The 25,582-nt window shown below is 45.1% G+C and overlaps 1 protein-coding gene across 2 annotated transcripts in view; it reads right to left on the reverse strand.

Annotated features, from left to right (window-relative positions):
- The window catches only part of VCL (vinculin), a 341,576-nt gene that overhangs the window by 79,187 nt on the left and 236,807 nt on the right, over positions 1 to 25,582 (reverse strand). For both annotated transcript variants that reach the window (XM_075349103.1, XM_075349102.1), the window contains exons 13-16: positions 21,819 to 21,947; positions 21,575 to 21,724; positions 18,623 to 18,731; positions 18,202 to 18,504 (exon numbers count right to left, since the gene is read on the reverse strand). In XM_075349103.1, the coding sequence (XP_075205218.1) occupies positions 18,202 to 18,504; positions 18,623 to 18,731; positions 21,575 to 21,724; positions 21,819 to 21,947 (691 nt within the window). The remainder of the gene's footprint in view (positions 1 to 18,201; positions 18,505 to 18,622; positions 18,732 to 21,574; positions 21,725 to 21,818; positions 21,948 to 25,582) is intronic.

Genomic DNA, 25,582 nt, shown 5'->3' on the forward strand with positions numbered 1-25,582 from the left:
CCCCCATGCTGCGCACCCCATCGTGCTACATCCCCCATGCTGCACACCCCCCATCGTGCTACATCCCCCATGCTATAATAGTTCTCCTATTATACTCAGAGAGGAGTATAATAGGAGGACTGTAATAGGAGGAGTAGTCCTGGGGGGAGAGGAGTATAATGCCGGCTCCCTGCACATGTGTACCGGGAGCCGGTGTACACTGGTAACTATGATACACATCGGGTAACTAAGGGACTTTAGTTACCCGATGTGTATAATGGTTACCAGCGTTCACGGGCTCCGTCAAGATCCCAGCATCGCAAGGTTATGTCTGGTGCTGCTGGGATCGTGACGGAGCCGGTGTACACTGGTAACTATGATACACATCGGGTAACCAAGGGACCTTAGTTACCCGATGTGTATAATGGTTACCAGCGTTCACGGGCTCCGTCAAGATCCCAGCATCGCAAGGTTATGTCTGGCGCTGCTGGGATCGTGACGGAGCCGGTGTAGAAGCAAGCGATATCCCAGGATGTTGTGAGTGTGTGGATGTGATGTGTGAGGTGTGTGTGAGAGTGAGTGTGATCTGATGTGTGTGTGTGTACTCACCTGGGAGTCGGAGCTCCGTGTCAGTTGGGCCAGAGCGAGCGTGCATTGCGTGATGGGGCGGGGCCTGCAGAGAGCTGGGGCGAGAGGCCAATCCGTGTGGGGGGGCGGGGCCATGGCGAGCCCAGCGGCCAATCAGCTTTGTGTCACCGTAAGGACACAATTTTGGAGCATGACAGACAGACAGACAGACAGAATAAGGCAATTATATATATATAGATATATATGGTATTGTGTGTTAATATGTATACCTTCTTATATTTGTCACCTTAAAGAATTATTATATAGTTGGCTCATGGTGTGTTGTGACCCGGGTATACACCATGTAGCTAATTTCACGGCAATCTGGAGCGCGTGCCTGCTGTCCTTCATTCTCCTGCTGAGTCGTGCTGCTGTCAAAAGGTCTGGACACGTGCGCTGGCTTACACAGCCACTGCGCACGCAGCAGCACCGCTGACGAGCGACGCTTCATTGCTGGAGGCTGTGGATGCCGGCACGCACGCGCCAGCCACAGATCGCAGGTGATTATCATTGGGAGCATACAGCATAAAAGGTGAGGGGAGACCGATGAGTAACAGCCCCCTGAAGAAGCAATACCTGTGAAATGTACATAGGGGTATAGGATGATGCGTTCTTGATTCACCGGCATTCAAATGGGTAAATGCAATGATTTATAATGGTTTGTTGATGGGCTCTTATACTGATAGCAAGGTTGAGTGATTTTTGACAAACTGCTAGGCTTTCTGCCACACATGTTCCATGGTCCTGAGCAGTTTTTGAAGTATATATGGTTGTTCCACACCTGAACAGTAGGCACGTGGTTGCAGTTGTAATCGTCATAAAACATACTATTGTAACTTTTGTAATAATGTTACCACAGTGGGTGGAATATGGCCAAGATAATTGCTAGTATAGGATTAAGCCAAAATGAATTGTCAGCCCTATACAGACAAGCTCATGCCCTATAAATGTGCTCATGCAGTATAATAAAGGTAAAACGTGCTACAGCCGCTGGTCACCTTTAAACATCGAATACAGCCCAATACAATACCAACAAAATAATCTATTTATTATCTATTATCAGCAATTACCCATTGAAGTAAAAAAAAAATTTGTATGAAATGATAATTATTGCAACAATAACTAAATAATTTATCTCCTACCCATTGTTAGCAATTATTTATTGAAGCAAAAAAATTTTTTTTGCATGAAATTATAATACTTATTGCAAAATTGTCATAAATTAATTGTAATAAGACGCAATCATCTCACGCACCTTGTGTGGTATACATCCTTCAACATTGCAATTTTAATGATTGTCTTGTGTGTATATATTTGTTTCAAGTTTTCACTTTTTTGCACTAAATTGTAACAATAAAAATTTAATATTTTAATAAGGACATGTGGAATTGCTCTCAGTCTCTTTTGTAAAATATGAATTTATGGAGCTAGCATGAAAAATGCATAAAATTACAAAAATCTGGATTTTTTTGATGACATTGTTTATGAATAAACCCTAGAAGGAACTCCCAATGACACTGCAACGGATAGAGGAATTCGGAAACTTGGCAGGTTTCAAATTAAATAAGGCAAAATGTGAAATATTGTTTCTTCACCAACAGAGCACAGCGGTGTTGGCAGCTCAGGGAATAGGAGACAATGTCCATGGGATACCAATAGCGAGAACCCACGTTAAATATCTGGGAATCCAAATGGGACGCTAACCTGCATCGATATATGAGCTAAATTTTAAACCATTGAGAACGAAAATAGAATGGGAATTGAAGATGTGGGAGGGGCTTCCATTGTCCCTACTGGGTAGGAACCATCTTCTAAAAATGATGAGTTTCTCAAAACTTCTATATCCAATGCAGACTATCCCTATATTATTAAAACACACAGACGTAAACAGGCTGAACAAGGCGTTTTCGACCTTCTTGTGGAGGGGAAAAAGGCTGAGAAATTAATGCAGACGCTGGAGAAGGGGGGTATTAAAATGCCAAACATTAGAGGGTACAATCAAGCGTGCCTCATGAGACATGTAATAGACTGGTTAAGGAAGACAAACGGTTACTCGGACATTAGATTGGAAGGCGAGTTCTGTAAACCCTGGGATTTGGGGGCAATATTGCATACGTCACTTGCTAACATACCACGGAACATTAAAAACTCACTAATATGCAGAGATACAGTGATGGCGTGGAAGGCGCTGAGAAAAAAATTCAACTTACCCTGGAGAATATCTAAATATTTAAACATATGGAGTTTCCCGGAATTCCCAGCGGGCAGGGAAAACAAATTATTTATAGAATGGAGGAGAAAAGGTATAAAAGGGGTGAAAGATCTGCTTCATGAGACGGAAAATAGATGGTTGTCCTGTCAAGAAATTGTGACAAAATAAACAAATGGAGAAAGGTATAATGCAGCTATTGAGAGATGTCAGGAAGGAACAAGAGATGAATGATATGGACCAACTTATTATGCAGGAGCAGCGGGAGATTAACATAACTTCACTATACAAAGCTTTGCGAGAGGTGTTAGTCCCCTTAAACACAGATAAGACCCTGGGAAACTGGGCGAGACAATTGGGAGACGAGACAGCAGGAGACAAGATACTAAGAGGATGGATGAGAATGAGAAAAGAGGTGGTTAATGAGGGCTGGAGGGACACACAGTTTAGACTGATACACAGGGCGATCTATGGCTTCAACATACCAAACAAACAGAAGGTTAATAAAATAGTACAGTACATTGTCCCAAATGTAAGACGTTAAACACGGATCTGTTACATGGGATTTAGCAATGCCCAGAGAGTCAAAAATTCTGGAAAAAAATGCAGGCGCTAATAACTAATAAATGGGGGGTAGAGGTGGCGATGGACCCATTGATATGGATTTTTCATGATGACCATGTTGAACAAATGGCAAGAGTGAATGAAAAAAGAGAATACCAAAGCTGTTCAATAGTATAGCCATAATAGGAAAAAGGGCTTTGCTGGGCAAATGGCTCGAAGGGAACGTTCCGTCAGAAGACGAGGTAATGAGGCAGATTAAAATGTTACTTAGAATTGAACAGAGGACAGCAGAAAAAAACAAAGACGGTTTGACCAACGCATTCTTTAAAAAATGGAGAAAATTCATGGAAACACAATGTGAAGCTACAGAAATACAAACAATAGTTACCCCCTTCACGTACACAGAGTGGTATCTACTAGAAGACATTAAGGGAACATTGGGGAAATTAAAACAGCCATAATGTGAAGGTGTGATAAGAAGGCAAATGATTCATCTAGAGACATGTGGTGATGATAAAATGACAAAATGTGGCGTTGTTGGGTGTTCTTCGTGTGGGCTAGACAGGAGGAAAAGTGTGCTAAGTTGTTGGAGGGGTTATTTTAGGATAGAAGAAAGACGAAACATAGTTAAGGGGGGGAAAACAAGGGAAACGGGAGGAATAGTTAATTGATAATAACCCGTTAATGGAAATAGTGAATTCATACTTGCTATATTGTTTCATAAGATGTAATACACATGAAAATTTGGAATAAAATTTGGTGTTTAAAAAAACCAAACCAGCGGTGGTAGAAGAGTTGAGCCTGACCATGCCTCTGAAGCTGCAAATTCATTAGCATGTTAGCACGCCCCTGTGATCATGCTAACATGCTAAGGGGGCCGACTAGACAAGGGAACTAATACCCTTGCGACTAGTTTCTGGCCTCATTAGCATATTATTAAGAATGTTTAGAAATACTGTTTCTAAAGATCTCTTTATCTATGCTAGTGTATACAAGGGACCGTTAGGCAGAGATTAGCAATATGCACCCAGAACTGCTCGTGGTTCTGGATGCATATTGCACCTAACAGTTTCACTTTAATAGAGGTAGACAACTTAAAAAGTGGTGCCGACTTCCTGTTCCTGTCCTGGCTGAGGTGGCAGCTTAGGGGAGAAGCTCCTGCCACCCCTCACAGAAACCGACTAAAAACAGACCCCCCGGACGAGCCACCAAACAGAGAGCAGCACAGGAGGTTACCTAAAGCAGACAGCTATGGAAAGGTACCTCCTGAGAAGCTCTGGGAGCGGTGAGTTAGCCTGGAGAAGCTTTGATATGGACAGAGGAGAAGATAAGATAATGGCACCGAGCCTGATGGGGGAGGAGCCTGAGCGCATGGTGAGAGACACAGAAAAGCAAACACAGAGCTGGAAGGGGAGAGATAAGGGAGATATGAGCGAGGAGACAGGAGATAAGGAAGATATGAGCGAGGAGTCACAGGAGGACACAGCAGGAGAGAGGTGGATGCAGGGGACTGATGACGGTGGATCGCAATGGGAGGATGAAGGAGATATGGAGGCAGAGGGGAGAGAGGATGCAGACAAAGCAGGGCAGCTCAGAGACACAGCAGTGTTGGAGGATGAAACTGACAAACAGCACAGGGAGATTAATCCCACTCAGACTCACAGGAAGTCAAATGCAAGAATCCATAGTACCCCTTCCAAAGGAAACAAAAAGCAGCTTACTACACCAACATCACAAGCCTGCAAGCTATTGGGGGATGGAGGTGGTGGCCCAGTCCAGACAAAGAGAACTAAGAAAACAGCACCACCTGCAGGCCAAGACAAGTACACACAAAAGCTTAATGTGGACTATAAAAAACTGGCTGAAGAAGTGACATCACACTTGTCAAAAGAGGTTAAAGTGGCTATTGAGGCAGCCATACAAACATCATTAGCTAATATGCAAAAACAGATAAATGCCCATGCCTCTAGACTGGCAGAATCAGAGCAGAGAATATCTGACTCCGAGGAGACAATACTGGCTATGCAAGCACAAATAGCAGCTCTAGCAAAATCTAATGAATACTTGAAGGATAAAGCGGACGATTTGGAAAACAGATCGAGACGAAACAACTTACGTATAGTCGGGTTGCCAGAGTCTGTGTCGATTGGACAGTTGGATAATATATGCGAGTTGGAGCTACCGCAGGCCTTGGGCATAAAGGCGAAATTCAGAGTTGAAAGAGCCCACAGAGTGGGTCCACTGAGACACCAGGAGGCGAATAAGGGAGAGGGCCAAAACTCAAACAAGAATACCCCGATAAGAGCCAGGCAGGTGATTGTCAAGTACCTTGATTATAAGCATAAGGAGGAAATATTGAGGGCCTTTAGAGAACGAAAGCGTCCACTACAATATCAAGGCAACAGACTGCTAATTTTTGGGGATTATTCAGCGGAAGTATCCAGAAGGAGAAAAGAATTTACCAAAATTTGCTCATTTCTGTACAACAAAAAAGTAAAGTGCCAGCTATTATACCCTGCTACACTGAAAGTTAGAAACCCCAATGGCTCGTTTGTATACTACAAGGACTACAAAGAAGCAGAAAACATTCTCATGGCAGAGCTCGACAAGACTAGGTCAGAAAGGCAAGAAAAAGGAGCTAGTGGAGAAGGGAATAATAGAAGAAGATCCCCCACAAGCTCAGGAAGAGATGTGGGACGTCTTGGGGGACAAAAGCAAGTCGAGACCAGGGAGGAAAGGAGGCCAAGCCCGGGTCGACAGCATAATTCTCGCCTGGAACACAGGAACCAACCCTTGGAGAGAAACCATGATACCTGAACTGGAACTCGCTCATTGTTTTTCCTTTTTTTGCCTGTTTTTTTTTTTTTTTTCTCTCTTCCCAAACAGGGAGAGGCGTTGAGGAGGATGCATTACGGAGAGAGGGTTGGGGAGGTGAGAGGAGGAGGGGGAAGGGAGAAAAGAGAGGAAAACATCCCAAAGTCTGGGTCCTCTTCCCCCCCCCTCTCTTTTTTTTTTTTTTTTTTTTTTTTTTTTTTGTTCTTTTTTTTTGTTCTTCTCCTTTCTTTCTCCATCTTCTCTCCCCTTGGTCTTTTTCTTTTTTTCTTTTTCTCCTTTGTCCAGGAACATCATCCAAATTCAAATGAAGTGGGCCTGTTCTGGGCGGACTGATGGCTACCTGGAGTCAGAGATAAGTAGGACTGGAGAATCTTGCTGAGGTTTTGACATACTGTGCTAATTTTTGCATAATTTTCAAAGGCTTATTCAAGTTAGTCCGGGGATAGAACATATATTTTTTGGGGGGTGATTAGGGAGCTACATATTTTGGCTAGGAATAGGGGAGCTCACCAACGTGGCGGGAAACGCCGTGGATTTCTCGGAAGGGAAAATATGTTTTACAGTTACATGCTTTTTGTTGTATTTGTTATATTTGCAAGGTGGGGAAAGGGAGTGTCGATTTTGTGGTACCAACTGTGATTCTAGTGTCGAACATCTCGTCTTCCTTGATGCAGGGGCCCATAGGGGAGGGAGTAGTAAAAGCAGAATACACAGGTTAACATGATACAGATAACTACGTGGAATGTTAAAGGGCTGAGGTCACCTAACAAACGAGCAATGATATTGAGACATCTGAAAAGACTAAAGACAGACATTGCCTTATTACAGGAAACCCACTTGGGGGGGGAGGACTTTTTCCGCATGAAGAAACATTGGGTGGGTACCGTTTACGGGGCAGCGGCACAAGGTAGAAAAGCGGGCACTATGATTCTAATAAATAAACAATTCAGTCATGAGGTAGTGGCACATGAGGCAGACGACCATGGAAGGTGGCAGCACTTAACAATCGTTAGTCCAGCGGGTAAACTCAGTATTTATAATGTCTATGGCCCAAATTCACAACAAATCACATTCCATGATGACATAAAGGCCACCATATTAGCAGATGGGGAGGCTAACATTATAGTGGGAGGCGATTTTAACACTGTCCCAGACTCAGCTGAAGATAGGAGGAGGGGCGAGGAAGGGACAGCTAATGTGGGCAGGAGTTTAGACAATAGGGATGTAACATTAGAAGACGTAGGACTGAAAGACATCTGGAGACTAACTCACCCACATGACAGAGAGTATACACACTTCTCTCACCCTCATGATAGCTGGTCACGTATTGATCAGTTCTGGATCTTGCAAGACTTACTGAGTGGAACGCAAGATTGTGTGATAGAGAATATGGTGATCTCTGATCATAGTCCGGTGAGATTGGGCATTAGAGAGAAATTCAGGAGAGGTACAGATATCATATGGAGATTCCCATCGTTCCTTCTCAGGCAAGATAATTTCCATAAGGTGCTACAGGAGTGGTGGGGAGAATTCGCAGAGGACAATAAGGAACATAGAGAGTCCCCAGTGATATTTTGGGAAACGGCAAAAGCGGTCCTAAGGGGCCGTCTGGTGGGGTACGCAGCCATGATCAAACGGAAAACCAATGAGAATTATAATTTCCATAGTGAAGCAGTACGGGTAGCATATACAAATTATGTGACAAATAGATCTCCCATGACAAAAGGCAGATGGTTGGAGGCAAAAGAGGGATTTGACGAATGGGCCAAAAAAAAGGAACAACTATTCTGGTCGCACAAGGAGGTTGACTTACATAGGTTTGGCAACAAGGCGGGAAGGATGTTGGCCAATCTGGCAAGGGGCAGCAGAAAGATGACAGTGATCTCTAAACTGAAAACAAAGGGGGGAGAGGTGACTACGGATCCTAAGGACATTAATAAACTGTTGGGAGATTACTATAGAAAACTATATGGGTCAGGGAATAACGACATGACTGATGAGGCAGAGTGGCTAAGACAAGCCCAAATGCCTAGCTTGACGGAGGAAGATTTGAGTGCCTTAAACGCAGATATCACAGTAGAGGAGGTGATGAGAACAATTGGGGAGCTTAACACCAACAAGGCACCGGGACCTGACGGTTTCAATAGTGAATTCTATAAGGCTCTGAAGGATCTGATCTCGCCGGATCTAACCTCAGTCTTTAATGCTTTCCTGGGAGGGGCGGAAATACCCAAAAATTCCAACATAGCATATATTAAATTACTCCCCAAGGGAACCAAGGACCTGGATGATCCCTCTAGTTATAGACCTATATCGCTCATAAATCAGGATTTAAAAATTATGTCCAAGATCATGGCTAATAGACTGGCCGAGATCTTACCTAGGATCATTACGAATCACCAGGTGGGGTTTATCAAGGGGAGAAATGCCGTTACCAATATCCGAAAGACAATTCTAGTGGTAGACGCGGTTAGACTGGGTCTCACTGAGGGAGGGGCTAGACCTGCCCTAGTTACACTTGACGCAGAAAAAGCGTTTGATAATGTAAATTGGGGGTGGTTAGACAGGGTAATGGAGGCCATAGGGATTGTAGGCAAGATGAGACTTTACATTAGAAACCTTTATGCCAACTCGGGAGCTAGGGTTCACACTCCGGGCTTTCTATCAGACGTGTTCCCTTTGATGAAGGGAACAAGACAGGGCTGCCCATTATCTCCTCTTTTATTCAACCTGGCAATCGAGCCGTTGTCAAGAATACTACAGGGACAAAATAGCTTTAAAGGAATCAAGATAAGGGGTTCAGAAGTAAAGACAGCGCTTTTTGCTGATGACATCATACTTTATATGGGGGACCCCGGTGCGGATTTGCCACAGACTCTTGCCTTGATTGAAAAATTTGGCTCATTCTCCGGTTTCAAACTGAACAAAAAAAAATGCGAGATCATGTTCCTAAAGGGGCATCATGGGACAATGGGGGGACAAATAAGGGATGGCTGTCTATGTGGAATTCCTATAGCACAATCTTCAATTAAATACCTGGGAGTGCATATAGGAAGATCGGTGGAAACAATCTATAACTTGAATTATGGACCGCTAATCAGGAAAATTATAGTTCAATTAAAGGGATGGAAAGGTCTGCCACTTCCATTACTAGCAAGATGCCACCTGATAAAAATGATGAGCTTTCCTAGGCTGCTGTATCCCTTCCAGACAATCCCGCTATTGCTAAAACTAAAGGATGTGAATAAGCTCAACTCCGCGTATACAGAATTTCTGTGGAGGGGAAGGAAACCCAGAATAAAGCTGCGTACGCTGATGAAGTCAGCAGAGGAGGGAGGTCTAAACTTTCCAGATGTCCAAGGGTATAATCTTGTATGTATCATGAGGCATGTAATTGATTGGGTGAGAGGAACGAGTAGGCACTCAGATCATGCGATGGAAACTAAATATGCGTCACCGTGGGATCTGACGTCCATTCTGCACTCCCCACTATCCAGGGTTGAAGGGCACATAAGGAACTCAATTATATTCCGAGACACCATGCTAACATGGAAGTCGGTAAGGAAAAAACTGGGGCTCTCATGGAAAGTGTCCAAGTACTTGAACCCCTGGGCATTCCCAAATTTTCCCCTGGGACGAGAAAACAAGCTATTTACTAGATGGAAAGAGAGGGGAGTCAGGAGAATGATAGATGTTATGAATGTGGAGGACAGGAGGTGGATGACAGGTCGGGAAGTGTTGGATAAGTACAACCTTAATAGCTCACATGTCATCCAGTATGAACAATTGAAACATGGAATAATAGGAGACCTGGGTGTGGTTGGAAGAGAGCTGAACAGAAGTTCGATTGATGAGTTACTGGAATGTGATGTAACAAGTATAAATGTCTCTAAAATTTATCGATCGCTAAGGGGGGTGCTTATCTCACGGGAGGATAGTCGGACTTTAAAAGCGTGGGGGAAACAATTGGGAAGGGAAGAAGTGGTGGATGATATACTGAGAGGATGGGTACAAGTGCGGAAACATATTACCAATGAGAGATGGAGAGACACTCAATTCAGAATTCTACATAGGGCCATTATAGGTTTCAACATACCAGGTAGGGATAGGTGGTGTCCTAAGTGTCAAAAAGAAAAAACGGATATGCTGCATGGGCTATGGGAATGTGAGACAATCGCTAGGTTCTGGAACCAAGTCAGACTATTTGCCCAGTCAACATGGGGAATTTTCAGCAAACTAGACTTAATGGTGTGGATTTTCCACTCCTTTGAGGGAGGAGTAGGAGGAGGACCGAGCACGCAGGAAAAGAGGAAATACGCAATAACGCATGACATAGCCTTGATAGCTAAGCGTTGCATCTTAAAACACTGGATTCAAAGGGAGGGCCCATCCATAAAGGAGGTTGTGGGCGAACTACACAACCTTCTGAAGTGGGAAAAACTAGAAGCGGAGAGGGATAAAGATGGGTTGACAGCCAAGTTTTTTGTGAGATGGAGACATTTTATTGAAAGCCAATTCACACAGGGAGAAATAATTAACCTGATGGCACCTTTTGTTCACTCGGAGTGGTATATCCTGAGCGATATTCAGGACAGCCTGGGTAAACTGAGAATCACCTAGGAGGGGGCTCTGGCGGGAGGGGGAGACGAGACGGTTGGGAATACCAAGACACGCTAGCAAAATTGAAATCATTCAGGGACGACACAGAGATTTAACGAATTGTATTGCATATGTTATATTATATTTCATTACCTATGTTTTGGTTTAATGTTACTGTATACTATCTTAAATCGAACAGCAACATGGAACTCCAAATTGGGGTATCACCCACCTCTATGTCACATTTTGTCAGACGAATGTTCTTCTTTTGCAATGATACTTGTCATGTTTTTACAAATTTGAAAAATCAATAAAAAACGTTTTGGAAAAAAAAAAAAAGTGGTGCCAAAAGTATCGAAAATAAGGTGCAAACACTAAAGGCACTTAAAAAGGAAAACAATACTTCAGTAAAGTGTAGAAACAATTATGATTCAGGACCATAGGCTTTAAAGATTTTCTATAAAGAAAACACCAGTGGCAATGACTGAGGCACCTTTGCAGATTTCTGGACAGCTGATGCTCAGGACCTGAAGTAGCAGTCAAGGCAAAGACCACTATGGATCTCAGGAGTGGAAGGGATAAGAGATGTACAGTGTACAGCATAAGGGTAACAATGTTTTGAATTTTTGACTTTCAGGCACCCTATCTCACCATCCACTACAGCTTTGAGCGCGAGACTACATTTATTGACCATTATCTTAGCTATCTCATACATAAATTTGACTTGCAACTACTTAGCATATGATTAGCTATGCAGATTCTTGTCATATTGTGTTTTGCTCCTAAAAATCTAAATTTTAATTTTTGTTATTTTGTAAATCCACCTTTGGCTGTCAGCAATGCCTGGACCCTTGGGGCATGTGCTCTATCGGATTTAAGCATGCCTCGACCAAAATCTGATCCCAGGTCTCCATTACACCGTCCCAATGTTGGTGCACACTGGTCGGCTCACTTGGGTATGTTTACAGCTTTGTCTTCAACTTTAGTTACATAGGATAAGAAATATATGTCGCTGTCCAGCTGTGCACGTTTCTTCAGAAGTGTCTTTAGTTCCATACGGGACTTCAGTTCTTTTAAACAATTTTTTATCTTCAACTTTACTCACAAATATTCCATTGGGTTGAGATCTGGGGACTGTGGGGGCTAATCTACATCGTCAGTGAACCATTTTTTTCTCCTGTCTCAACCTATGCTTTGAGTTACTATCTTGCTGGAATACTATGTCATCTTTTTTATACTCATAATACTCAAGTGTATGAAGTAACATCTTGTAGGACACACCAATATACCTCAGCATTGAGACAACCACTGGACAACGGAGATGCCCATAAGGCCCACAGCGCGATTATTAGGTAAGTGTTTTTTATGTTATACCCCCGGCCTGGGCTCTTATATACAGCATGTTATATTGCTGTATATAAGAGCCCGGTGGTGGTGGCCGCAGCTTATAGGCCGAAAAAGTGGCGACAGGTTCCCTTTAAAAATGTTTACTGTCCATTTTTTGTACTTTTTTGGAAACTTGAACTGACGCTTCTTATGAAGATATTGAAGTTGAGGCTTTCACTTTTTTCTGTCACCATTCCAGACTTGTGTAACGTGCGTCACATGCTGCTTGCATAGACATCTGTGGGCTCACTATTACGAAGCATACGAGCCGCCTCTACTGTCGTGTTTGCCGCATAAGAACTGATAGACTTTGTGATGAGCCGACTTGTTGACTGATAATTTGCCTGGACATCCACCTCTTGGCTTTTGAATCGATGGATGGACTTCATTTGGTATTCTTCCAACTGTCATGGCTAGAGTTGAGCACGGTTCGTGGTTCTCCAGTTCGCGGTTCGAGTGATTTTGGGGGGTGTTCTAGTTAGAACTCGAACTCGAGCTTTTTGCTAAAAGTTCGGCAGCTCGAGTTACGTTCGAGAACAGTTCTATCACTATAAATGTGGCTTTTCACAGTAAGGCTATGTGCACACGTTGCTATCTGCATGCGTCCTGCCTCCCCAGCACAATCCCTCTTCCTTTCCTACTCACCGATCACGGGCGACTCGCTCCCCGGCTGTCACAAATCTGCAGCGTCTTTTCCTCTTTAGAAAATGGCTGCCGCTTCATTAGTCAATTAGTTATTCTGTGCTTTCATAGCCCACCGGCGCTTATGATTGGTTGCAGTCAGACACGTCCCCAAGCTGAGTGACAGCTGTCTCACTGCAACCAATCACAGCCGCCGGTGGGCGGGTCTATATCGTGCATTAAAATAAATAAATAAATAAATAAATAATAAAAAAAAATGTGGTTTCCCCCATGTTTGCTACCAGCCAGAATAAAGCCGCACAGCTGGAGGCTGGTATTGTCAGGATGGAGAGCGCCACGGTATGGGGAGCCCACCACCCTAACAATATCACCCTACAGCCGCCCAGAATTGCCGCATCAATTAGGTGCGACACTCCTGCGGGACTCTACCCAGCTCATCCCGAATTGCCGTGGTGCGGTGGCAATTGGGATAATAATGAGTTTAATCATGGCAGGCGTCTCCTCGAGATACCGTCCATGATTAAACTGTAAGTGAAAGTAAAGAAACACACACCGCGAAAAATCCTTTATTTGGAATAAAAGACAAAAAAACAACCCTGGTTCACCCAGTTATTAATCCCAAAAATACCCCTCCAGATCTGAAGTAATCCACACGACAAGGTCAGCTGTGCTCTCTTGGGATGTAGTGGCTCCATAGCAATGAAGCAGAGACTTCAGTCAGCACAGCAGGCTTCAAGATTAGAAAATCTGACTAGAATAGACTAGTGGATAAAGCACCCGCCTAAGTAGCATAATGTTGGGAGTTCTAGTCCCGTTAAAGAATTTTTTTTTTTTTATTTATAATTTCCAATTATAATTATCTATTTATAAAGTGAAAGTAAATAAACACACACCGCGAAAAATCCTTTATTTGGAATAAAAGACAAAAAAAAAAAAACACAGTTTCACCAATTTTATTAAAATCCTCCAATACCCCTCCAGGTCAGACGGAATCCACACGACACTGTCATCTCTGCTACAGAACACGAGTGCTCTGCATGAGCTTCACATAGCAATGAAATGAATCACGTGGTCAGTAAATCCTGGTAAATGTATTTTTTTTTATTTTTAATAAATATTTATAAAATATAATTTAATTATGCACTGAGGGGAGGAGCCGGACATCAGCTGTGAGCTCTCTCTCTCCTCTCTCTCCTCTCCCTCCCCTCTCTCTCTCCTTTCTCGCTCCTCTCTCTCTTCTCCCTTCGCTCTCCTTTCTCCCTTCGCTCTCCTTTCTCCCTTCTCTCTCCTTTCTCCCTTCTCTCTCCTTTCTCCCTTCTCTCTCCTTTCTCCCTTCTCTCTCCTTTCTCCTTTCTCTCTCCTTTCTCTCTCTCCTTTCTCCTTTCTCTCTCCTTTCTCCTTTCTCTCTTTCTCCTCTTTTGCTTCTCTCTCTTCTTTCTCTCTCTCCATCTTTCTCTCTCTCTCTCAGACCTGGCGATGATCAGCTGATGCGGTCACCTGACGGAATCAGCTGACCCTTTAAGTGGAGCGGTGAGGCCGGCTTTTTACCGCCCGGCCAGCTAAACTATCAGCTGATGCAGTCGGACAGGAGTCTGCACTGAAGTGTGTAGTTTTTTTTTTTTGCACTAATGCATCAGCTGATTGTATAAAAGCAGTTTATACAATCAGCTGCTGTGTCATGTGATTCAGGCCCTTGAACCTGACACATCATCTGATCGCTTTGCCTTCCAGCAAACTGATCAGATGATATTGGATCCGGATTGGACGGCGCGGGACCCTTGACCCAGGATTACTGCGGAGGGGGGTTCTTTATTTCAATAAAGATGGAGTCACTAATTGTGTTGTGTTTTATTTATAATAAAAATATTTCTTTGTGTGTTGTGGTTCTTTTTATCGGTACTAGAAATTCATGGTGGCCATGTCTAATATTGGCGTGCCACCATGAATTTTCGGGCTTAGGGCCAGTTGATAATATACAGCTAGCCCTAACCCCATTACTACCCAGCAAGCTACCGTCACCAGGGCTGTTGGAAGAGTTGGATACAGCACCAGATGATGGCGCTTCTATGAATGCGCCATTTTCTGGGGTGGCTGCGGATTGCAATTCGCAGCAGAGGCGCCCAGAAACCTCGGGCTAACCTGTGCTGCGGATTCCAATTAGTAATGTCCTACAAGATGTGGCCTTTCCTGGTTTATCCAAAAATTGGAAATTAAGGACTGTATGCAGGACTTTTTGCCCCCCCAAAAAAATTATTTGGGCTTCGCCATATTTTTGTATACTAACCAGGTACAGCAGGCAGCTACGGGCTGCCCCCAAACCCCAGGCGCCTATTTGTACCCGACTGGGAACTAAAAATATAGGGAAGCCCGTTATTTTTTTTTTAATTATTTCACTTATTTCATGAAATAATTAAAAAACAAATGACGTGAGCTTCGCCCCATTTTTGTGTCCAGCCGAGTACAACTAGGCAGCTGGGGATTGGAATCCACAGCACAGGTTAGCCCGAGGTTTCTGGGCGCCTCTGCTGCGAATTGCAATCCGCAGCCGCCCCAGAAAATGGCGCATTCATAGAAGCGCCATCATCTGGCGCTGTATCCAACTCTTCCAACAGCCCTGGTGATGGTGGCTTGCTGGGTAATAATGGGTTAATACTGGCTTTGTTTTACTAGCTAGTATTAAGCCAGAGATTCTTAATGTCAGGCAAGTTTGACCCAGCCATTAAGAATCTCCAATAAAGGGTTAAAAAAAGACACCACACAGAGAAAAAATACTTTAATAGAAATAAATACACAGACACATTAGAGACTCCATGTTTATTACTCCCTCGCATGCCTCCATGATCCGGCTCTTCTGTCTTCTTTCTCCTTCAACACATGCAGCTCTGCTACATCAGCGCTGTATAGAAAGAAGGCGGTGCTATTCCCTGTGCAGTGTTCTCAATCCGTGAGTGAGAAGGAGCTGTGGCTTGTGAGCGGTGACGTCACCACTGACAGGCGCGTTGCTATAACAACGGTGATCTCCGTTATCAACCCGCTGTGGCAGCCTGTTTATAACGGAACGGGGAAGCAGACCGGGAACCCGACCGCGTGCCAGAGCATGTCCCCGGTACACGGCGATACACAAACGATCACCGCGTACTGGAGAGATGCACTCACAGGTCCTACGTGACGCGTCAGTCATGTGACCAGTCTGTAGCCAATGAGATAACAGACACTTGACTGGTCACATGGCTATTTTGACGTCACGATAGGTTCTGCATCACTGCTGGCAGTGCTGGTTACCGGGAGGATTCAGCGATCATCGGATGGAATAGCGGCAGGAGACCGAGTGCAGGACGCGTCGAGGGGACCGGTAAAGCGGGCTTTACACACTGCGATATAGGTCCCAATATCGCTAGTGTGGGTACCCGCCCCCATCTGTTGCGCGACATGGGCAAATCGCTGCCCGTGCCGCACAACATCGCCCAGACCCGTCACACATACTTACCTGCCCGGCGACATCGCTGTGACCGGCGAACCGCCTCCTTTCTAAGGGGGCGGTCCGTGTGGCGTCACAGCGACGTCACTGAGCGGCCGCCCAATAGCAGTGGAGGGGCGGAGCTGAGCGGGACGTAATATCCCGCCCACCTCCTTCCTTCCGCATAGCGGCTGGGATGCAGGTAAGAAGAGCTTCCTCGTTCCTGCGGCGTCACACGGAGCGATGTGTGCTGCCGCAGGAATGAGGAACAACCTCGTTACTGCTGCAGTAACGATTTTTGAGAATGGACCCCCATGTCACCGATGAGCGATTTTGCACGTTTTTGCAACGATGCAAAATCGCTCATCGGTGTCACATGCAACGGCATCGCTAATGCGGCCGGATGTGCGTCACCAATTCCGTGACCCCAACGAGTTCGAATTAGCGATGTCGTAGCGTGTAAAGCCCCCTTTAGTGTTATGGCAATGTTTATTAACTGTATGTGTACATTTATAATGTGTTTTTATGTGTTTGTGATTGCCTCCCATTGTTTCCTATGGGTTCGAGTGGTTCGCCGAACCGAACTGGAACGAGACCTCCGTTCGGTGAACCAAGCTCGAGCCGAACCGCGACCGGTTCGCTCATCTCTAGTCATGGCACTCGCATGATGCAGTTTGGCAATTTTCTTAGCAGAGAGACCGCTATCGATGAGCTGAATGATGCTGGCTCTCTTTTCTTGGGAAATCTTCATCGCTGATCCTTGATTCAAATCAGTGATCTTTCGCTTGGAAATCAACCTAATGCTATTAGGGGATGTACGAACAGGTTGTTATTTGTAGTATACAGGGAACAAAAAAAAAAAAAAAAAGTTTTCCACCACCAGAAGCAAAACAGAAACAGAAAGTGAGAAAATCAAAATATTGTTACCCGTTTGCTTGTTACTGTTTAATTTTGTTTTCTAACTGGACAAAATTGTAATTTTTACAATTTTCCCTAGATAGTCACTTTAAAGGGAATGAAAAAAAATTGCTCTTAATCTGCAGGTTAATAGTGTTCTGACGCCATGCAGCTGCCTCACTAAAAACCCCACTGCCGGGAGAAAATAAGCTTTATTCCTCCTAGCAGCCTTCAGCTTTCAGCTGTGGGCTGACACAGCTTTAGTCATAGTGAGCCGCGGCTGTAACTTCGCCCCTCTGCTCTGACGGACAGCTGGGTCAGCATTGCACCAGTACAGAGCCGATAGTCAGTGCCGAGGCGTGGTTACGGCCGCCGCTCACTATGCACTGAGCGGTGACTGAAGCTGCACTGGGCACACATATGAATGAAAGCTTGAGACTGCCAGGAGGTTCACAGCAGCAGGGCTCTCAGTGCAGGCACCGTATGTTCTTAACCTGCCTGCATATTAATAGCGTTTATTTTTACAACATATGTACCGATTAATGATAATCACATAGCATGGTGTGCCAACGCATCATGGTATTATTGGGAAGCAGTATGTATTAGGTGGACATCATGTATTAGACATGAGGAGATAATAATTAGACTTTTTACAATTGAGAACAGAAAGTATCCAATTTCCTACTCTGATATGCAATATCAAGTTTTTTCACTGAAAGATGAATTTGCTATGTCCTCTCTTATCTATACATTCGTTCTGCCATTTTTATTACAGTCCAATAATAAACCACATACGGCCAACACCAGGAGGTGGTGACAGAGTAAATGACCTTTGCAGTTCATAAAAGGTGGTGTGCTGTATTGTACACTAGTGAGTGAACTGAAAACAAGGAATGTCATTATCCAGAGACACTAGTACACTGATGACAATTGCAGATAACTGATTTTAACACTTATTTTAAAAGTCAGTTCTGTTCACTTAGATATAAAAACGTCAGTTCGTTACCTGGGTCTGAGATGTTGCCCGCTACAGCTTTAGCCTCTAGAACCATGGGAGAAATCGTTTTGCTGAGCTCATCTGATGCCGCCTTCACAGCCTCACGGAATTTTGGATCCTCAGAGTTCTCTACTTCCCTTTTAGCTACTAATAAAATACGGTTGGCACGGCGGGCTATACTTGTGGCCCCAGCAACTAACATCTGGGGCTGCATATTAGCCATAGCCACCTTGCACTTGTCAATATCCTTTTTGATGGCTTCCTCCGATGCATCCAACAGGGACCTTGTATCAATGGCTTCATCAACCAGACCTATTTTAAGAAAAATAAGAAGAATGAATCTTTCCTGGCAAAGGAAAGCATAAGCAATCATATAATTAATTAGTTTACTATCTCAAAGAATCTTGCTGCAGATTATACAAAACCAAACCTGTCATCTTCTCTATGTTATCAATCCATTGGTTCTTCATGGTTTCAAAATGCTCATGAGCTGCCTGATTTCCTGGGTTGCGTAACAGGATTCGAGCTGCAGACACCACCTATAAAAAATCCAGAACTAGCTTTAATAAATGTTACGGAAATCATTTTCAACAGAAACTCTAAAATCACCTGAGGAGGATGCAAATAAGATCAGTCTTACAGAAGGTGCCCATATACAGTATATCTTCGATAACTGCCCCCCTTCTTCACCTTACAGCTACCTCTCCTGATTCCAATACTTGGAAATGCTCAGCTGAGTCAAACAAACATTCATGTGATCGCTGTGTGGAGAAGCAGAGAAAGCCACATCTGATGTCTGCATGAAAAGCAAATGTTCGGGCTATTAAATTCAAACTGCAACTCCCTGAGGAAAGGGTATAGGATCCCTAAAGCACATTAGGTGGTTGGCTGTCGAATCTTCAATTTTGCCCAACTTTACACTAATATTTATTGGGGGGCCTTGTATATTTTCATGCTTCTGTGCCACCCCCACGTCAGCAACCGGGCTGCTCAGATCCGGATCTGCGGTGGCTCGAGGGGCGTCCGAACCCGGGGGTCGCGCGGCCACTCAAAGGAAGGGGGTATTTACAGGGGATGGTGTATTTAAAGTTTGTGATGCCACCCGTGGTGTGTGGTAAGGTGGAGTACCATCGCTGCCGCTGGGGAGTACCCGGGGTGATGACTGGGGCAGCCAGGTGTTGCGACCCTCCACAAGTAGGGGGGATGCCCCGGAACTTTGTGATGGAATTGGGGAGTGCCGTTGGGGGTGAAAGGGTCAATTGTGTACTCACTCAGTCCATTAAGCTGACACCGACAGCTTGGTAAACCAAAGTTCTGGACACCGCTGCCGCAGAGGGGAGGTTGTTTTTGTCCCGTCCCCAGTGGTGTTGCCTGATGATCTGTGACCTTCTCCCTGGCACTTAGTCTACTTCTTAGTTGGCCCCGGTAGCGTAAAACTAAATCGGGTCCCGCTCCCCAGTGTGGCTAACTGCGGGAGCTTGCTCTCAGGGTTCACACTTGGGATTTTCTGGACCGTTTGAGTGGAAAGTCCTATCCCCCTCGTTGCGCTAGTACCCCAATTTTGGAGCGGGTGGAGAGCGGATCTTGAAGGCTCCGTTCTCGTCGGGTGAATTGTCAGGTTGCCTGAAGCTACTCCCTGACCTAGGGTCCATGTACCCAGTCGTGCTTTGGTCCCAGCCCGGTGATGGTACAAAGCCGCCGGCTGTCCTCCTCGACAGTTCCGTGCCCCTTGTCACGATCCCCTGCGACCGGGGGTCCAGCTCCTACTAGGCCCAGACCACCGTCTGCCACCTAGTTACTTCCAAGAAGCCCGGCTCCTGATCTCCTCTCTCCTTCACCTCCAAAACTACACTGGCCTACTCCTGACACTCCTGACCTCCTCTTACCAACCCCCCAAGTGGGCGACCCTATTCCACTCAGGCCGTCCACTGGTGTGTCTGGTGGGTCTGGTGCAGAGTGTTCCTAGGATTTTGATTAGCTGGTTTTGGCAACACCATAAGTTGGGGACCCGTAACCAAGGAGGAGGTGGATATTGCACAGAAGGTCAGATTGCACAATACCCTGTGACGACCTGATAGGCAGGGCGTCACACTTCCACTTGCACTACATTCCGGCAACTTTCTAAGTCAAATTACAGTATAGTACAGAGATGAATGAACAGAGCTTGAGATTTATTCAAACTGACTCTGCCAAGACTGCTGGATGATGTGTGCCTTAAAGTCCAGTCACACTAAGCAACTTACCAGCGATCCCAACAACGATAGGGATCGCTGGTAAGTTGCTAGGAGGTTGCTGGTGAGATGTCACACTGCGACGCTCCAGCGATCCCACCAGCAACCTGACCTGGCAGGGATCGCTGGAGCGTCGCTACACGAGTTGCTGGTGAGCTCACCAGCAACCAGTGACCAGCCCCCAGCGCCGCGTGGAAGATGCTGCGCTTGGTAACTAAGGTAAATATCGGGTAACCAACCCGATATTTACCTTGGTTACCAGCGCACGGAGCTACACGTGCAGAGAGCAGGGAGCAGCGCACACTGCTTAGCGCTGGCTCCCTGCTCTCCTAGTTACAGCACACATCGGGTTAATTACCCGATGTGTGCTGCAGCTACATGTGCACAGAGCAGGGAGCAGCGCACAATGCTTAGCGCTGGCTCCCTGCTCTCCTAGCTACAGCACACATCGGGTTAATTAACCCGATGTGTCCTGCAGCTACATGTGCACAGAGCAGGAGCCGGCACTGACAGTGAGAACGGTGGAGGCTGGTAACAAAGGTAAATATCGGGTAACCAAGGACAGGGCTTCTTGGTTACCCGATGTTTACTGTGGTTACCAGCCTCCGCAGAAGCCGGCTCCTGCTGCCTGCACATTTAGTTGTTGCTGTCTCGCTGTCACACACAGCGATCTGTGCTTCACAGCGGGACAGCAACAACTAAAAAATGGCCCAGGACATTCAGCAACAACCAACGACCTCACAGCAGGGGCCAGGTTGTTGCTGGATGTCACACACAGCAACATCGCTAGCAACGTCACAAAAGTTGTTCGTTAGCAGCGATGTTGCTAGCGATGTTGCTTAGTGTGACGGGGCCTTTAAGTTAAAGGGAGGCTATGGTAATACTCAAGCCTTGTTTTATGTGAAGAGATTTGACTCCAGATCAATGCAAGATAATGAATCTGCAAAGTTTCCCAATGATAAGTAAATGATATGTACAAAGGGATTCAGCAGCTGGTAATGTAGAATATTACCTAGTAAATAAGGCCAAGAATAATCAATGAATAATGGAGGGATTTCAATGTTCTTCACAATTTTTACATGAAAATAACAATACTTTGTATATTGTCTAAGGTTACAGCTCACAGGAAAAAGGATGGTGTTAAAGCAAACCTGTGGAGTTAGCTCCCTGGCGGTCTTCACTGCTGCCTGAATTCCTTCAACAGTGGCTTTATTAGCAGCTCCCACTGCTGCTGCTTTCTCAGCGGTGGCCCCCAGACGTGCTGCGTGGTTCTCAAAATTGGCAGCTCTGTCATCAAATACCTATTTCCATTTTTAAAAATAAAATTAATAATTAATATAATACACATTATAAACGCTTTATCATCAGTGATATAAGGAAATTATTTCAACTAACCTCATCACGGTTAGGTGCATCAAGGGGAGCAGTAGCAGCAACAACTAAAAGTTTTATAGGAGTGGTCGTATCGCTGAAAACATCAGACACCTCCTGTGTCATTGCTTCCTGCATCCTTGACTTCAGATCCTTCAAGGAAAAAAAAACAAAAAACAAAAAAAAAAAACAACAAAGCTTTATATTGCTGAAATGGCCAAACAATACTACAAGTGCATCTCAATAAATTAGAATATCCTCAAAAAGCTAATTTCAATAATTCAATACAAAAAGTGAAAACACATATACTATATAAAGTCATTACAAACAGAGTGATCTATTTCAAGTGTTTATTTCTTTAAATGTTGATGATTATGGTTTACAGCCAATGAAAACCCAAAAGTCATTATCTCAGAAAGTTAGAATATTATATAAGACCAACTGAAAAAATGATTTTAAACTTAAATGTTGGCGCCTACTGAAAAGTATGTATGGTAAATGCACTCATTACTTGGTCGGGGCTCCTTTTTTAGGAATTCCTGCATCAATGCGACATGGCATGGAGGTGATCAGCCTGTGGCACTGCTGAGGTGTTATGGAAGCCCAGGTTGCTTTGATAGCAGCCTTCAGCTCGCCTGCATTGTTGGGTCTGGTGTCTCTCACCTTCCTCTTGACAATACCCCATAGATTCTCTATGGGGTTTAGGTCATGCGAGTTTGCTGGCCAATCAAGCACAGTGATATTGTGGTTGTTAAACCCTAGAACGCATACCTGGGGCCTCGCAGGCCTGCTAGCTTACTTGTTTTCTATGGTAGATTTCTATGGTTGCGCGTTCTAGGGATAAACCAGGTATTGGTACCTTTGGTAGTGTGGAGAGGTGCCACGTCCTGCTGGAAAATGAAATTTCCATCTCCAAAAAGCTTGTCTGCAGAGGGCAGCATGAAGTCCTCTAAAATTTCCTAGTAGACGGCTGCACTAACTTTGGTCTTGAGAAAACATAGTGGACCTACACCAGCAGATGACATGGCTCACCAAACCATCACGGATTGTGGAAACGTCACACTAGACCTCAAGCAGCTTGGATTGTGTACCTCTCCACTCTTCCTCCAGACTCTGGGACCTTGATTTCCAAATGAATTGGAAAATGTACTTTCATCTGAAAACAACACTTTGGACCACTGAGCAACGGTCCAGTTCTATTTCTCCTTGGCCCATGTAAGACGCTTCTGGGCTTGTCTATTGGTCATGAGTGGCTTTACACAAGGAATGTGCCAGTTGTAGCCCATGTACCTGGATATGTCTGTGTGTTGTGGCTCTTGATGCACTGACTCCACCAGCAGTCCACTCCTTGTGAATCTCCCTCAAATTTTTGAATAGCCTTTTTTTAACAATCCTATCAAGCTTGCGGTTATCCCGTTTACTTGTGTACCTTTTTCTACCACACTTTTTCCTTCCATTCAACTTTGCATTAATATGCTTGGATACAGCACTGTGAACAGCCATCTTCTTTAGAAATGGCTTACCCTACTTGTGGAATGTGTCACTGACTGCCTTCTGGACATCTATCAAGTCAGCAGTCTTACCTATGATTGCGTAACCTAGTGAACCAGCCTAAAGCTGGGTTTACACACTGCAACATCTCAAACGACATCGCTGTAACGTCACCGGTTTTGTGACGCAATAGCGATGTTGTTTGCGATGTTGCAGTGTGTGAATCACATCAGCGACCTGGCCCCTGCTGTGAAGTTGCTGATCGCTACAAATCGTTCAGGACCATTCCTAGGTCCTTTGTTTCCCGCTGTGCAGCAAGCATCGCTACAAAGTTTCAGTGTGTGAAAGACTTTGCAGCGACTGTTAGCAACTTCCCTTTCAAAAAGCTGCTTATCAACGCCCCCAACAACCAGCTAGGTCGCTCTGCAGGTCCGGATCGCTGTTGCGTTGTTGGCCAGGTTTGCCTGTTTGACAGCTCACCAGCGACTCACCAGAGACTTAGGGAGGTCGCTGTTACGTCACAAAACCGGTGACGTTACAGCGATGTCCTTTGCGATGTTGCAGTGTGTAAACCCAGCTTAAAGGACAATGCTAATCGCTTTGGAAGACTTTGCAGGTGTTTTGAGTTAATTACCGTATTTTTCGCTTTATAAGACGCCCATGATTATAAGACGCACCCCCAAATTTGGTAAAGGAAAAGAGATTTTTTTTTAATGTTAAATGGGGTCCATCTTATAATGCCAGTGTCCGTCTAACAAATCATATAGGGTATATGTCCCTCATAGACCGACCCCCTTCCTAAAATTAGCCCCCCTAAATCTGGATATGGCCCCCTTATATTGAATATAGCCCCCTTGTGCTGGGACACGTCCCCCTGTGCTGCCCATGGCCCCTATAGATGGCACATCTCCCCTGTATTTGATATGGCCCCCATACAGCTGCCCATGGCCACTATAGATGGCACATCTCCCCTGTGTTTGATATGGCCCCCATACAGCTGCCCATGGCCCCTATAGATGGCACATCTCCCCTGTGTTTGATATGGCCCCCATACAGCTGCCCATGGCCCCTATAGATGGCACATCTCCCCTGTGTTTGATATGGCCCCCATACAGCTGCCCATGGCCCCTATAGATGGCACATCTCCCCTCTGTTAGATATGCCCCCCATGTGTGCTGCCCATGGCCACTATAGATGGCACATCTCCCCTGTTATATATGGCCCCCATACAGCTACCCATGGCCCCTATAGATGGCACACCTCCCCTGTGTTAGAAATGCCCCCATGCTGCTGCCCATATTAAAATAAAACACTCTTTCCTTACCTCCTCAGCGCTGTCCCTCCTCGTGACTCCCTCCTCGCAGTTGAATTCCGGCTCCCTCTACTTCCTGGTTCTTGCTGCCGGTCATGTGATCGGCATGGCAGAGTGATATCATCTCTGCGTGCCTTATCACAGACAGCAGCAGGAGACCGGAGATCAGCGCTGGAGGTAAAGCTTTTTTATTTTACTATTGGCAGCAGCACGGGGGCCATATCTAACACAGGGGGGATCATGTGCGATCAAAGGAGGGTGCAGGCAGATATAACATGCCCCGCTGCCCCAGCCCCTCAGCGTGATGCAGTTTCAGCACCACGCTGCTGATGGACAGCGGCTGTGCATATTATATAAGCAGGATCAGGAGATCTAACGCTGCCGCTCCCAGCATTCCCTGCCCCCAGCAGTGCTCCAGAGCGGACCCTGCAGTAATAAATATATTATATATATATATATATATATATATATATATACACATACATACATACATACATACATATATATACATACATATATACATATATACATACACACACACCCCGTATATTCGGTTTATTAGATGCACCCCCTACTTTCCCCAAAAATTTGGGGGAACAAAAGTGCGTCTTATAAAGCGAAAAGACTATATTACTTACTGGTAATGGGATTTTCCAGAGTCCACGACAGCACCCACGAGAGAGGGATCCGCCCCCTTCAGGACAGGAAACCTACAGATAAAAAGGGGCGGTCCCCCTCCCTCATCAGTTAGTTTCAGAGAATGTGAGAGGAACCGCCATGGATTAGTAACAAGGTAAGAAAAAAGAGAAACAAAACCAAAGGGTGAAAAAGAAAAAAGGGCAGGGGTGTAAAGGGTGCTGTCGTGGACTCTGGAAAATCCCATTACCGGTAAGTAATATAGTCTTTTCCTTTAGCCACGACAGCACCCACGAGAGACTTGGAGAGAGAACACACTTAGGGAGGGACAACCATCTGAAGGACCGAT

Source organism: Anomaloglossus baeobatrachus, chromosome 5 (genome assembly GCF_048569485.1).
Source record: "Anomaloglossus baeobatrachus isolate aAnoBae1 chromosome 5, aAnoBae1.hap1, whole genome shotgun sequence".
NCBI lineage: Eukaryota > Metazoa > Chordata > Amphibia > Anura > Aromobatidae > Anomaloglossus > Anomaloglossus baeobatrachus.